At 35.7% G+C, this 12,810-nt stretch overlaps 1 protein-coding gene across 1 annotated transcript in view; it reads right to left on the minus strand.

The window, feature by feature from the left end:
- The window catches only part of AGMO (alkylglycerol monooxygenase), a 191,066-nt gene that overhangs the window by 87,225 nt on the left and 91,031 nt on the right, over positions 1–12,810 (minus strand). Inside the window, 5 exon segments of the mRNA XM_021388532.1 lie at positions 2,686–2,802; positions 3,267–3,401; positions 4,524–4,603; positions 4,712–4,777; positions 7,144–7,210. Of these exon segments, the coding sequence (XP_021244207.1) occupies positions 2,686–2,802; positions 3,267–3,401; positions 4,524–4,603; positions 4,712–4,777; positions 7,144–7,210 (465 nt within the window).

Here is a 12,810-nt window from a genome sequence, read left to right on the forward strand (position 1 = left end):
TCACTTGAGAAATGTAATAGCTGTATGCTGTGTCTTATGGCTATTATGAAATGGAACTTACACCTAAAAATGAGGAAAACAGTTAGCTTTCTCCATTTATGGAGCTATGCCACAGTTATGACATAATTCATAGCCAGACAGAAAGTTCCAGTTGTATCCATAGCCATTTTATAATTCAGTGTAGTGGAAAACTGATATTGAAGAGAGATTTTTGCCAAGTAAAGTTATTCATACACAAGCTTCCTTCTCATGACAGCTTTCCCACTGTACTACAGAGAGATGCTGGAACTCTGCCTTGGGACCAGCACTTTCTACAGCAACACTGAAGGTTTATGTCCTGAGATGAAGTGCTTCTAGTCCCCCGTGTTCTCATTCTTATCCTTACTACCTCATTACCCCACAGTTTTGTGCAGAGAACTTTCTAGTTGTTCTGTTGCACTAAGTTCATACATGGTAGATCTTCAAGATATTTCCCCTCTTTGCAAAAATGTAATGATCATATGAGGTTTGGGTGCATTTTTCAACTTGTTACTAATTCTTAAACAGCTGCAGTTATCAGCAAAGAAAATAATTTGGACCATCCATTTTTCCTCCCAGGACCAGAGAAATACAAAAATAAAAAATAAAAAATATGAAAAATTTCATGAACTTGTTAGTTAGTTCTTAGTCTTGTTAGTTCTTGCTGTTAAAAGCAATATTAACAAAGAAAATAAACAACTTATTTGATCCCTAGGGAAACATGAGTTTTTGCATGTATGCAAGAATTCAGAAGCATGTCCTGAAAATTTTGCAGAGGTTTTTCTTGATATATGAGCATAGCAATCACTGGCAATGTATATCTTGTACATACGGTAGGTATTTATGCTCATCTTAGGATTAATTTCCTTTCTTCAGAAATTTCTCAGGATAGACTACATCCTTTCTTCAGAAATTTCTCAGGATAGACTATGTACAGTGACTACGTACACTGTTTTGCAATCTCTAAATTCTCTGCACTGTGACCTTGATAGTGATTATAGTGATGTGTATTGTAACTTATATTAATCAGAAGAGTACGCCTGAACAGGATTGAGCAGTGGGCCCAGATGAACCTCAAGAGGTTCAATAAATCCAAGTGCAAAGTCTTGCACCTGGGTCGTGGCAACCTCCACTATCAATACAAGCTGGGGGATGTAAGGATAGAGCACAGCTCTGCCGAAAAGGACTTGGGAGTACTGGTGGATGCCAAACTGGACATGAGCCAGCAACATGACCTCACAGCCCAGAAAGCCAATGGTATCCTGGGCTGCATCCAAAGAATTGTAGGCAGCAGGGCGAGGGAGGTGATCCTGTCCCTCTGCTCTGTGCTGGTGAGACCTCACCTGGAGTACTGCATCCAGATGTGGAGTCCTCAGTACAGGAGAGATGTGGATCTCTTGAAGAACATCTAGAGGAGGGCCACAGAAACGGCCCAAGGGATGGAACACCTCCCCTGTGAGGGCTGGCTGAGAGAGCTGGGGCTATTCAGCCTGGAGAAGGCTCCAGATCTAACAGTGGCCTTTCAGTATCTAAAGGGGAGCTATAAGAAAGAAAGGGACAGACTCTTTAGCAGGGTCTGTTGTGACAGGACAAAGGGAAATGGTTTCATACTAAAAGATGGGAGACTTAAATAGGATGTAAGGAAAGTTTTTTATGATAAGGGTAGTGAAGCACTGGAACAGGTTGTTCAGACAGGACATCCTTGGAGACATTCAAAATCAGGCTGGACGGGGCTCTGAGCAATCTGATCTAGCTGTGGATGCCCCTGCTCACTGCCAGAGAGTTGGGTATTTAAAGGTGCCTTCCAACTGAAAAGATTCTATGGTTCTATGATTCCTGACTTACCTTTCTATCAGAACACTACACAAAATACTTTTTAAATATTTCTTAAAAACAGTTTTATTCTATTGGTCTGATGTGCTATTCAGAACACATCTAAACAATAAATAAATAAATAAACGAAAAAAGAGCTGAGATAAGCCTGCTGCTTTTTCTCTCAAGAAATTATTTCATTCAAAGTCTCTTCATGCAATTGAATGCAAGAATTTCTAAGTCAGAAAACCAAAATTCCAACAATCGGACAAGACTTCTGTAAACTCTGAATTATTTTGGCAATTCTTCAGCATCCTTCAAGAATGACCATGGTCAGACAAAAGAGACTTATATTCAGAAATCTGCTGGTTGGCCAGTTTCAGACGTGTCATTCAAAGCATCAGGGCACAGTGACAGGAGCTGCCCCTAATGCACAGAGCACAGGGACCAGTGGCAGGTAGGTGGGCAGGGCCATGGCCTGAAGGAAAAGGCTTGGACAAAACTGGCCTCTAAAAATCTGACCAACCTTGACATCTTAAAACCTACATAACTTCAAATCTGAGATAAATTCTTCCTTGAACAAGGTCCTAAAGCCTGCTGCAGATGCTTACTTTTTCTACAGAACATTTATTATTTTTAATTGCACAAATAATTAATATAGTTATTAAATATTTTAGTAAATATTTTAATATATATTTAGTATTGTATAATTATATGCTTACACATTTATTATTATACTTTTACAGAATCTAGTTATGACTGGAGTCTCTACTCTCTGCTTTATTATGTAAGCACGTTATGTGTCATATTACTGTCAGCATGAAATGCCGTTACCTAAAGATTCGAATTACTTACAGTCACAGTAGCAAGAAGATCAATATACAACTCCATTATTATAGCAAAATGTACCACTGCATAGCAGTTAAGATAAGCTGGTACACATGGACTGAAGGGAACTTCTTTTCCAGTGACCTATATGAAGCAAAACAGATAACAGCCTTCAACAGTGATCCACTGTAGCCAATTATTCCTTAGTATTCCTTAAAATTACAAACAAAAAAAGGTTAAGGAACATAGGTAATTACACAAAGGTAATCTACAATCAAACATACATACTGTCTACTGTTAGACAGTTTAACTGTGTGTGTGTGTGTGTGCACATTCATAGCAGAAAGAGAAATTACCTTACTCTATAGAACTATTTTGAAAATCTCTTTAGGAAATGAATAATGAAAAGATAAACAAAAAGATATATTTTTCCTTCAAATAAAAAGAAAAACACAAGTAAAACATTCATTTCCTTCAGTCTTTTCCCTTTATGACTGCTAATTTGCTAATTTAAAATAGCATGTGTAGAGTTCTTAACATTGATCCAGTAGCATTAAGAGGTCCAAGTAAATTACACAAAACTGAAAGCCTCTACATGTTATATTTACCGCTGGGATTTCCTCAGGAAGGCCAAGTCTAGGTTTGCCTGGTCCCCAGCCTGGCCCTTTGAATATGACAGAAAGCTTATTGCAGAATCCAGGTGTGGCCCAAAACGTATTCCAAATATGAGCCAGGGGACGTAACTTAAAAAAAGAGCAAGTGATTTTTCATTGTTAGTAAAATAAAATTTATTAAAACATTAAATTTTCCTCATTCTTAGCTCTTAAACAAATGACTTTTTGCAAGTCTGTAAAGAGAATACATTAAAAAGAGATGAAGACAGAGGTTCAGAAAACCTGAGTGAAATAGGCAGGAGGAAAATCTTTCCTTCCTATAAGCAATCCAGAACACTTAACAGTATTTTGTATAGCTGTATTTATGATGGCTTTAAACTAGAATTTTGTTATTGGGACCTTGACACAACATACTCTCAATTCCTAACTTACTCAGTGCTGATTGGAATGTATATGTATATATACATATACGTATATATATATATATATATATATATATATGTATATAACAGTACAGACTGTCCATGTTTCCAGCTTCCAGCCCAGATACTCCTTCAGGTAGAATTTCTAATTCTTTGAGATGCCTTGTGGAGTGAAGTGCCATAAAAAGTCCCCGTAAAATAAATGGGGACTTCCACACTCCTCAGTCCTTGACAGCTTTATGGAGAATTTTTTATCCAGATGAAGTGAAGCCTGGACCAAGAAATCCACCAAGAACCACATTAAGTACTTTTTCTTCTTTTTCCCTTCTATTCCAAACAGTTTTTGTTGAAAACATGATGGCTGCTATATAACACTGTCAACACAAATCATTATGAAGTATCTTGAAGATCAAATATGCAAAACAGATAAAAAATAAAAATATCACACCATGGGATTACTTATGAAATAGCAGTATTTAGAGAAGACATAAACAACAGATTTTATTTTCTGTCTGTACTTCTCTACGTATTGCTGTGTGTGTGTCAAAACAGACAGCATTCACCGGGTAAGTCAGAGGATTGTTATATCTCCACTGTAATTAGTTAATAATTTTACTGTATTGTGCTTTCATAATGGCTCTACATGCCCAGTATATGTTCAGTGCAGCAAGTAGTAATGAAATACTGAAGACGCTGTGGATACTGAATTGACTATGTAGCAATGCAGAGTTAATCTCAGTTATGCCAGAGAAGAGTTCCTTTTGAACAACAAGCACTCTTTTTGAGAGTTTGTTGATGATAACACAATCAGTGATACAAAGGATAGCACCTGGAGCAGGATGGGTTCAAATGAATTTACTGGATGTGTTAAGCCATATACAACTTTAGCATCTTCTGCCTCAAATGTTCCTGACGAAAGAAGTAAAAAAAGAAAAATCAAAATTAATACATACATTTTGTTTGATGCGTTAACTAAAAATGAGAGAGAACAGCTTGTTTTGGTTGGGTTTTACTTACCAAATATCCTGTCCCAGATAATGAGTGTGCCACCATAATTTTTGTCAATGCAGTAAGGATTTCTACCTGTAATAAAAATGATTGATAAGTCATTGCATATATAAGAATACATGCAAGTGAATTATAAAAGGAAATCTTAGCATCAATTTATAATCTAATAATTGTTTTAAGGAGCAAATTAGCAAGTTTCCTGATGATGCACTCCTGGGAGGAGTGACCGACACACCAGAATTCTGTGCTGCCTTTCAGTGAGACCTGGGCAAGTAGAGAGTTTCAACAATGGCAAGTGCATAGTCCTGCACCTGGGGAGGAATAACTGCATGCATCTGTACGGTTAGGGTCTGAGCTGCTGGAAAGAAGCCCTGCAGAGAAGGACCTGGGTGTCTTGGTGAACAACAGGTTGGCCATGAGCCAGCAGTGTGCCCTTGTGGCCAAGAAGGCCCATGGTATCCTGGAATGCATTAAAAAGATCCTGGCCAGCAGGTCGAAGGAGGTGATCCTCCTCCTCTACTCTGCCCCAGTGAGGTCACATCTGGAGCACTGTGTCCAATTCTGTGCTCCTCAGTTCAAAAAAGGCAATTTCTAAAGAGAGCACAGCAAAGGGATACAAAGATGATGAGGGACCTGGAGCATCTCCCTTATGAGGAAAAGCTGAGAGGCCTGGGACTGTTCAGCCCAAAGAAGAGAAGAATGAGAGGGGATCTTACCAATGCTTACCAAAATAAAGGTAGGTGTCAAGAGGAAGGGGCCAGTCTTTTTTCAGTAGTGTCCAGTGACAGGACAGGGCACAACAAGCACAAAACGTAATACAGGAAATTCCATATGAACATAAGAAAAAACTTCTTTACTGTAAGGATGACAGAGCACTGGAACAAGATGCCCAGAGAGGCTGCTGAGTCTCCTTCTCTGGAGATATTCAAAACCTGCCTGGATGTTTTCCTGTGCAACCTACTTAAGTGAACCTGCTTTGGCAAGGGTTGGACTAGATGATCTCCAGAAGTTCCTTCCAACTGCTACAATTCTGTAACTCTGAGTAGTAAGTTAGCTACCTTTTACGTATTTACAAAATTTCTTTTTTCTGACAAAGCGTACAACTCTCCTTCTACTCAGATTCAAATATACAAATATAACATGTCATACCGAAAACTTCTGTGCAACAAAAACTGTATTTGGAAAGTAAATTCACCTAAAATATATCTACAAAGGAAAATTAAAGAAGTAACAAAAAATCACCTTATTAATTTATACCTAAGAAAGTGCATGCCAAATGTATTTACACACAATCATTTCATTACTGCCCTTCAGCTGTCTCTACTGTTCTATGCTATATATCTGATCCTACCTCTATGCTTAAATTCAGAGTGATCCTTCAATCTATTTGCTAGGGAATGCGTTTGTATATGGAATATCTATTAAACGTTTGACTAAAATCAAACTGTGGAGTTTGTTTGGAGCGACTGTACAATACTTGATTCTGCTCAACTCTGATCAGGATCAGGTTCAGAGGATTAGTCTGGATTTACACAGAGCAAATAAGAGCAGACTGTTTCCCTCCAGGATTACCAGTACTTGTGCAAATTTTAAGGATTAGATAGTTACAGCACCATAGCCTTTTAAAAAAGTCTACACAGTGCTATAAACACTCTACACACGGAGGATATAATAAATATTAATAACATCCTCTCTACATATGACTACGTTTTAGTCTGTTTCAAATTATTTTGCTTCTCCATTCCCGTTACTTTTTCCCTGTTATCTCTGCATTCCGAATGAGACAATGACATCTATGAAATCCACTTCCATTCCCCAGATATGTTCATGGCATTTTTCATGATTCAGTGGAGTTATTAATCAAATTTAGATATGTAGTTCCATCTCTAATTCTTCAGAATATTGATAGAAATTCATATCAGCTGACAAGTGCAATGCGTAAAGTGATATTTTTAAACAATTCAGACAGTTGAAACTAAATTCCACCAAAATGTTTAACAGCTCTACTTCAAAATGAAAAACACGTCTTACTGCATTTTTAGTGCATGAATTTGAATGTGAGAGCATCTGATACTGATTGATAAGATGATTATGTTTTAGCAGTCAGGGAGAGTGAGATATTTTTCTGTCATTCTTTATATTTACAAAACTATTTTGTTCAAAATCTTCAAATTATCTCACATTATCCAGGCTTCATTTCTGCTCAGTAATTAACCTCAAAGGTAAAGATTTAAAAATTAAATGTAAGTTCTAAGTTTTTTTAAATTATTTTTTAATACTATGTAACTTCTCACATAAAAAGAGCTATTTTTGGAGCAGTTATCAAAATTAAAATCTTTCTATAATAATAAAACATAATTTTTATTCTTTCTTATTACAGTCCAAATACTGAATACAAGCAAAAGCCCACTGAGGAATTAGAGGTTATGCTTTTAACTTACCATGATGAACTCTATGATGACTAGGAGTATTAAGAATCCACTCCAATGGACCAATGTTAGTGACAACCTTGAAAAGAAATAATGTTTATCTGAATTTGAAAACTCAGTGAGAAGGAGGGAAAAGAAGGGGACAAAAGGCATAAAGATTTTTGTCTCCACAAGACTTGCATAAAAAGATGAGAACACAATTTTTTTGCCTTAATATGCGTTAATTAGGAGAATTTTCAAGGAAAAATAAGTGAAACCTAGTAAAATGCAAGTTAAAAATCAAATTTCTTTTTGATCAATCAGCACACTTTCTTCTTATCTTTTATTATCAGTTTACGATTCTATTTAGATCACTTCACTCACAATTTTTATCTGTATCCATTTGCACTGCTTGGTAAGCAGTGTAACTCTAAGATCCCAGTAATTTGAATTCAAGTCAGCCTAAGCAAATGGTTGGCAGTGTCACAGAAACAATCTCCTTCAGTATCTTTGACTGCTTCTTCCTTCTACCAACACCCTTCTTTTTACCCCAGCAGAGTAAACTCATAGTGAACTTGACACCCAGGACAACAGTTCAACAATAGAGGAAATCCAGCCTCAATCCTCTCAATGCTATGTCAAAAATGACACAAAGTGATGATTGCCATAAACTTACTCAAATGATTCAAGCTTGGTCATAAAATGCTTATGAATTAAGTTTATGAAAAAATCAAATATAAAAATAAAATTAATATTTTTATGTTTATATTTAATAACATGAAAAGAACTTCTAATTATTAGCTTAAGCACAGCATTTCTGTAATGAAAGAAGTACAGAAATTGTCCAGTTCTTCAGATAGAGAGAACTGCAACATCTGGAGCATCTGTCTCAAAATCCTGTGCACACTGGCTGTAAAAGCAGAACACTGGGACAAGTTTGTTTTGTTTTGTTTAACTCAGAAGCCAAGGACAACATAAGTAGGGCCATGTGTATTTCTCAGCACCCACTCAAAATAAGTTCAAGACTGAAAAGACCACCAAAAGGTGAGAAACAATTCATCATTCATGGTAGATCTATTTCCCTCATCCCTAACGCAGAAAATCCCACTGTATTAAACTATGTGAGATGGAACCACTAAATTGAATCAATTGAGTGTATTAGATTGAACTATAGCCCAGAACCTGAAAGAACAATAATCTATCTATTAAACCACACCTAATTTTGATCTACTTAGTTTCAGTATATTTTTAGTTCAATTCTTAAACATTTTTAATGGGAAAATAAATCAAACCTGTGCCAAGAGAGCAGGGAATAACATTCCTCACTAAGGAATAGCAGTCTTCACTTTTAGCCTGCAGGTGAATTTTAATAAAATGTCCTCAGAATAAAGGCTTAGAAGTCTTCAATATCCAGCTGACTAATTTAATATTTTCAAATCAAACATCATCCTTTCAAAATTCCATATAATACTTAGGTATGCTGAAGTATACCTTCATGTCTGGAGCTTCCCCGAGGACCTCCGTAACTTAAGTAAAATTTTAGATGACTACTTCTGACTAATTCTAAATGAAGTATTTTCTTTAGAAAATGAAATCACTCTTGTCCCTTAAAAAGTTCCCAGCCCACTATGTCATCATTCTGGGGGTGATGACTACTGCAAACCTACTGAAATATCTTCCCTGCAGCATCATTATTGATTGATAACCAAGTATACTTTGATTCATTACTCATTCAGATTGCCTCCATTGCAGAGATGTGTCAGCTACACGATGATGGAAATATCATCTCATTAAAATAATCAAATGACTTGGAAGCTCAGAGGTGGTACAAAACTCTGTACCTGGCCAAGCAAAAATCTAGCATGCTGAAATTAACAATCTGTAAATTAATACTTCAGCTAAAACACACCAAGAATAGATTTCCACCAGACATTCAAAATGGTACAGTATGCTATTTCTAGAAATTTCCATTGCTATCAGTAAGCTTACTCCAATACACTTTGCATATTTTGAAAATAGAAAAAAAAAACAAACAAAAAAAAACAGAAAAAAAACCTATTGTCAGTGGAAAACTTTTGGCAATACATTTTATAAATACAAACTTAAATAATACCAACAAGGAGAAATACATCACCTCTGTGACCGTGGATTTTGAAGCCTCCTGCAGTAGCACAATATGAAGAACATTTTAATTTTGTTGACATTTTCTACTTTCTGCCATCTTACCACAGGAGGCAAAATTCCTATGAGCAGATCCTTCATCAGAGTAAACTGCAAGGGCTAGGATAGTAAGATAATCCTTGCCAGGCAAGATTTTACTCTCTCTGACCCTGTCATCTGAAGCTAACAGGAGTCTACTGAAATCACAGTGAAGAAAAATGAACTTTGCAGGAGTTGGCTTGTAACAAAATTTAATGGGGTGGAACAACAGTCAGTGTCCAAAAAAATGCCTAGAAGGTTACAGAGAGGAGAAAAGCAGTGGTGGATGCTCCAGCTACCAACCTTTCAGCTGTCAATCTACCCTCATTGCTGTGGGGCAGATGTCTGTGTCATTGTGTCCAGACATTTTCCTTGAAGAACATCAATCACAATGCAGTAGGTAAATATTTATAGTAGCAGTAACCAGGCACACTCTGCAGTTGCAACCAATCACCAAGATATATATACTGCCAGATCTCAGTCATTCAAGACATCAGAACATTTTAATCTTAAAATAGGTTTCCATTCAAAATGGCTTTTTAGAATAAACATTTTCGCATTTCTGGAAAAACACTATTCAATTTAAAAATATATAAAATATCAAATAAATTTGATATGGTATCTGAATAAATCACATATTTTGTGACTTACAATTTATATTTTCATTAGAAAAAGAATATACTTTCTACTATTATAGCTTTTTCATGCACTAAATGCTTTGTTTCAGCCTTTTTTTACTGGAAATTAGTTTCACAATATATATATATATTTCATGGCTCAATATCTCTATTGCCTTTATTGCAACCCTGTTTCCTTATTGAAAGGAAAAAGACTCTGCTTGTGAGTATAAATAATTCTAATATATTATCATCTAGCAGTTATCTTGGGAGACAGAAAATTTACTCCAGTTAGCCTTAAAAAATGATATATGCCAACTCTTTTCCTAGTATGATCTCATGATTATAACAGAATGTTGACCAGTATGGCTGGGGGATAGGGTGGAAAGGGGTATTCTTGTGTTAGTTACCTAGACACAGATAACTACTGTTCTAAATCAGTTCCTGTCTCCTATTTTTCTCTCAATTAACACATCATGTTCACCTAAGCTCTCATGTCACTGACGCACAATGAATTGCAGCATTCCTGCAAAACTTTTCCTGTTTGCTTTGTTTATTGTTCAACATCATATAGCCACAAAACAATTTTCACCTGACAAAACCTTACAAATAGGTTTGATATACTGCAGATGATTCTGACATTTAAGTATCTTATATACAACATTCAGAAAAGACTTTTAAGATTTCTTCTCAAAACAAACATTCCTCTTTTTTCTTTTCTTTTTTTTAAAGCAACATATTTCTACATTATAGCACCAAGGTACGGCTAAACAATAAAGCGAAATCACTATGAGAACACTTGAAGCAGCTTCAGCTTCAAGAGCAGTTTAAAAAAACAAAGCAGGCTAAGAGCTGTGTGCTTACAGACTTTCCACAGTTCACTGAATAAAAAATTCCAGAAGTGAAACCTTCATATAAAATGAGAAATATATACTTTTTCTATAATAGCCGTTCTTATATAAAGATGTTTCCTTTGTGACAGCAATCCCTTGCCTAAAGGAAAAGAACATCATGCAATCTCTTGCGGCATGTAAGCACGTCCGTTTGCGGTCTCAGAGTTTGTCAGCACCAAGGGAAATCTTTATTGCCTGGTACCTGCACCACTTCAATGTAGTTCTTGTTTAAATAATGAGAAAAAATCGTGACATGAAATCCAAAGGAAACTTTACATCTTGTGTAACAACTCCTCCTGTCACCACTACAACATGAATCTTTGCTTAACTCTGTTTCAACATGAATGTTAAGAAGGAATGTCGACAGAGCAGAGGAGGCAATGTTACAGTAAAAGCACTGCTAAATAAAAATAACTTTTTTTCTTCAAGTATAAGAAAAGCTGTTTGTAGCAGAGCATGACTTTAAATATCATAGTGCTACTGATCTGCAGGACAGAAGAGGGTAAATTCATCCCTGAAGCATCACTAAGGAGCACTCTGAACTTAAATCCAGGGTTTCTGCTAGACTAGTTGGTAGTAGAACAGGTATTACAATTGATTTCTTCATCAAAAGTAAGATAAGATTTTTATTCCTGGTATATAAATCTGTATTTCAAACAGTTGGGTGGGGAAATTTAAATATAAGACTTTAATTACATTCCCAATAGAGCTGCTGTGTTAATTCAGGACAACACACCCATGTATTTATACAGATGGCCCTGGTGATCATATTAGCCATGTGAATTCTCTACGGGGAGGCTAGGGAAAGGCCGAACTCCTAGGATACATGCTTGTCTGCCCGGTTTCACACTTTGAAATCCTCAGCAAACCCTGATTTATATACCGCCAACTGTTTTCCTATCTGATTAGGCAGTTTTCTATTCCAGTAAGCATGTAAAATGGATGTAGCCAAATTTCCACGCTGAGGAACGAAAAAACAATATTTATAGTTTAGAAATAAAATAAGCCAAAGGAATCAGGCCTGTTGGGATCATAAAGAGTTTAATAGGGGGGTGAATTTCTGATAAATCTGGATTGTAGGAATGGGAGGTGAAAGCCTAGTTTTAATGGATAGTCAAGTTTAGGATATGTTTATACAATAAACACACAGACTTAAGAAATGTGTTTATAATAAATTATCTTGAAGGCAGACTGTTGTCACTTTTCATTGGTTTACGCTTTAACCAGAAGGTAAGGTTTGAATCAAATAGACATCTGACATGAATATTTCAGCTACCACTTTCAATAAGTGAATGCAACTTCTGATTTTTTTTTTTATTTAATTTTAAGGTCTAATTAAGCCTTCTAGTAGAAAGATAAGCACATGTTGGATATGTCAATCAAGTTGTCCACTACAATGAAAGAAAACCATCACTAACTTGTTGTTTTAATTGCAATATTACAAATAGCAGAGCAAAATGAAAGTCACTCTTCCAGTCATATATCAAGTCAAGCTTTTTAAACAAACTCCAGGAGAAAAAATGATATACAATTTCAGTATTTTTTTAATCAGCTTGACAAATACATGCTGGTGGCCACGGGAAAAAAAAACAGAGAGCAATAAATCATATGCCAGTCCTGAAACAAACCAAATATATTGAACTGTAGCTCTTCACTGTCCTCTTTAAAAAGAAAAAAATACAGTCATCACCCTACATTGTGATTTTTTAAATAAATAAATGCCTTTCAAATATTACTTTCTTTTTGAAGCCATAACCGATTAAAATAGATTCTCAATGAGTACAACTATGAGCAAAACCCAAGATTATTAAATGCAACTTTGTTAAACTGTGGAGAATATAAATTTTTTTTTTTTTTGGCTGGAATTTGGAATTTGGTCTAACTTATCTTCTCATTAATTTAGTATCCTTTCATTATTCTATTAACTTTAATTGGTAAACAAGTCTAGATTGTTTTGCAGAATGCAGAATGTACTGAAATGTATTCTAAGT

This window comes from Numida meleagris, chromosome 2, assembly GCF_002078875.1.
Source record: "Numida meleagris isolate 19003 breed g44 Domestic line chromosome 2, NumMel1.0, whole genome shotgun sequence".
Classification (NCBI taxonomy): Eukaryota; Metazoa; Chordata; class Aves; order Galliformes; family Numididae; genus Numida; species Numida meleagris.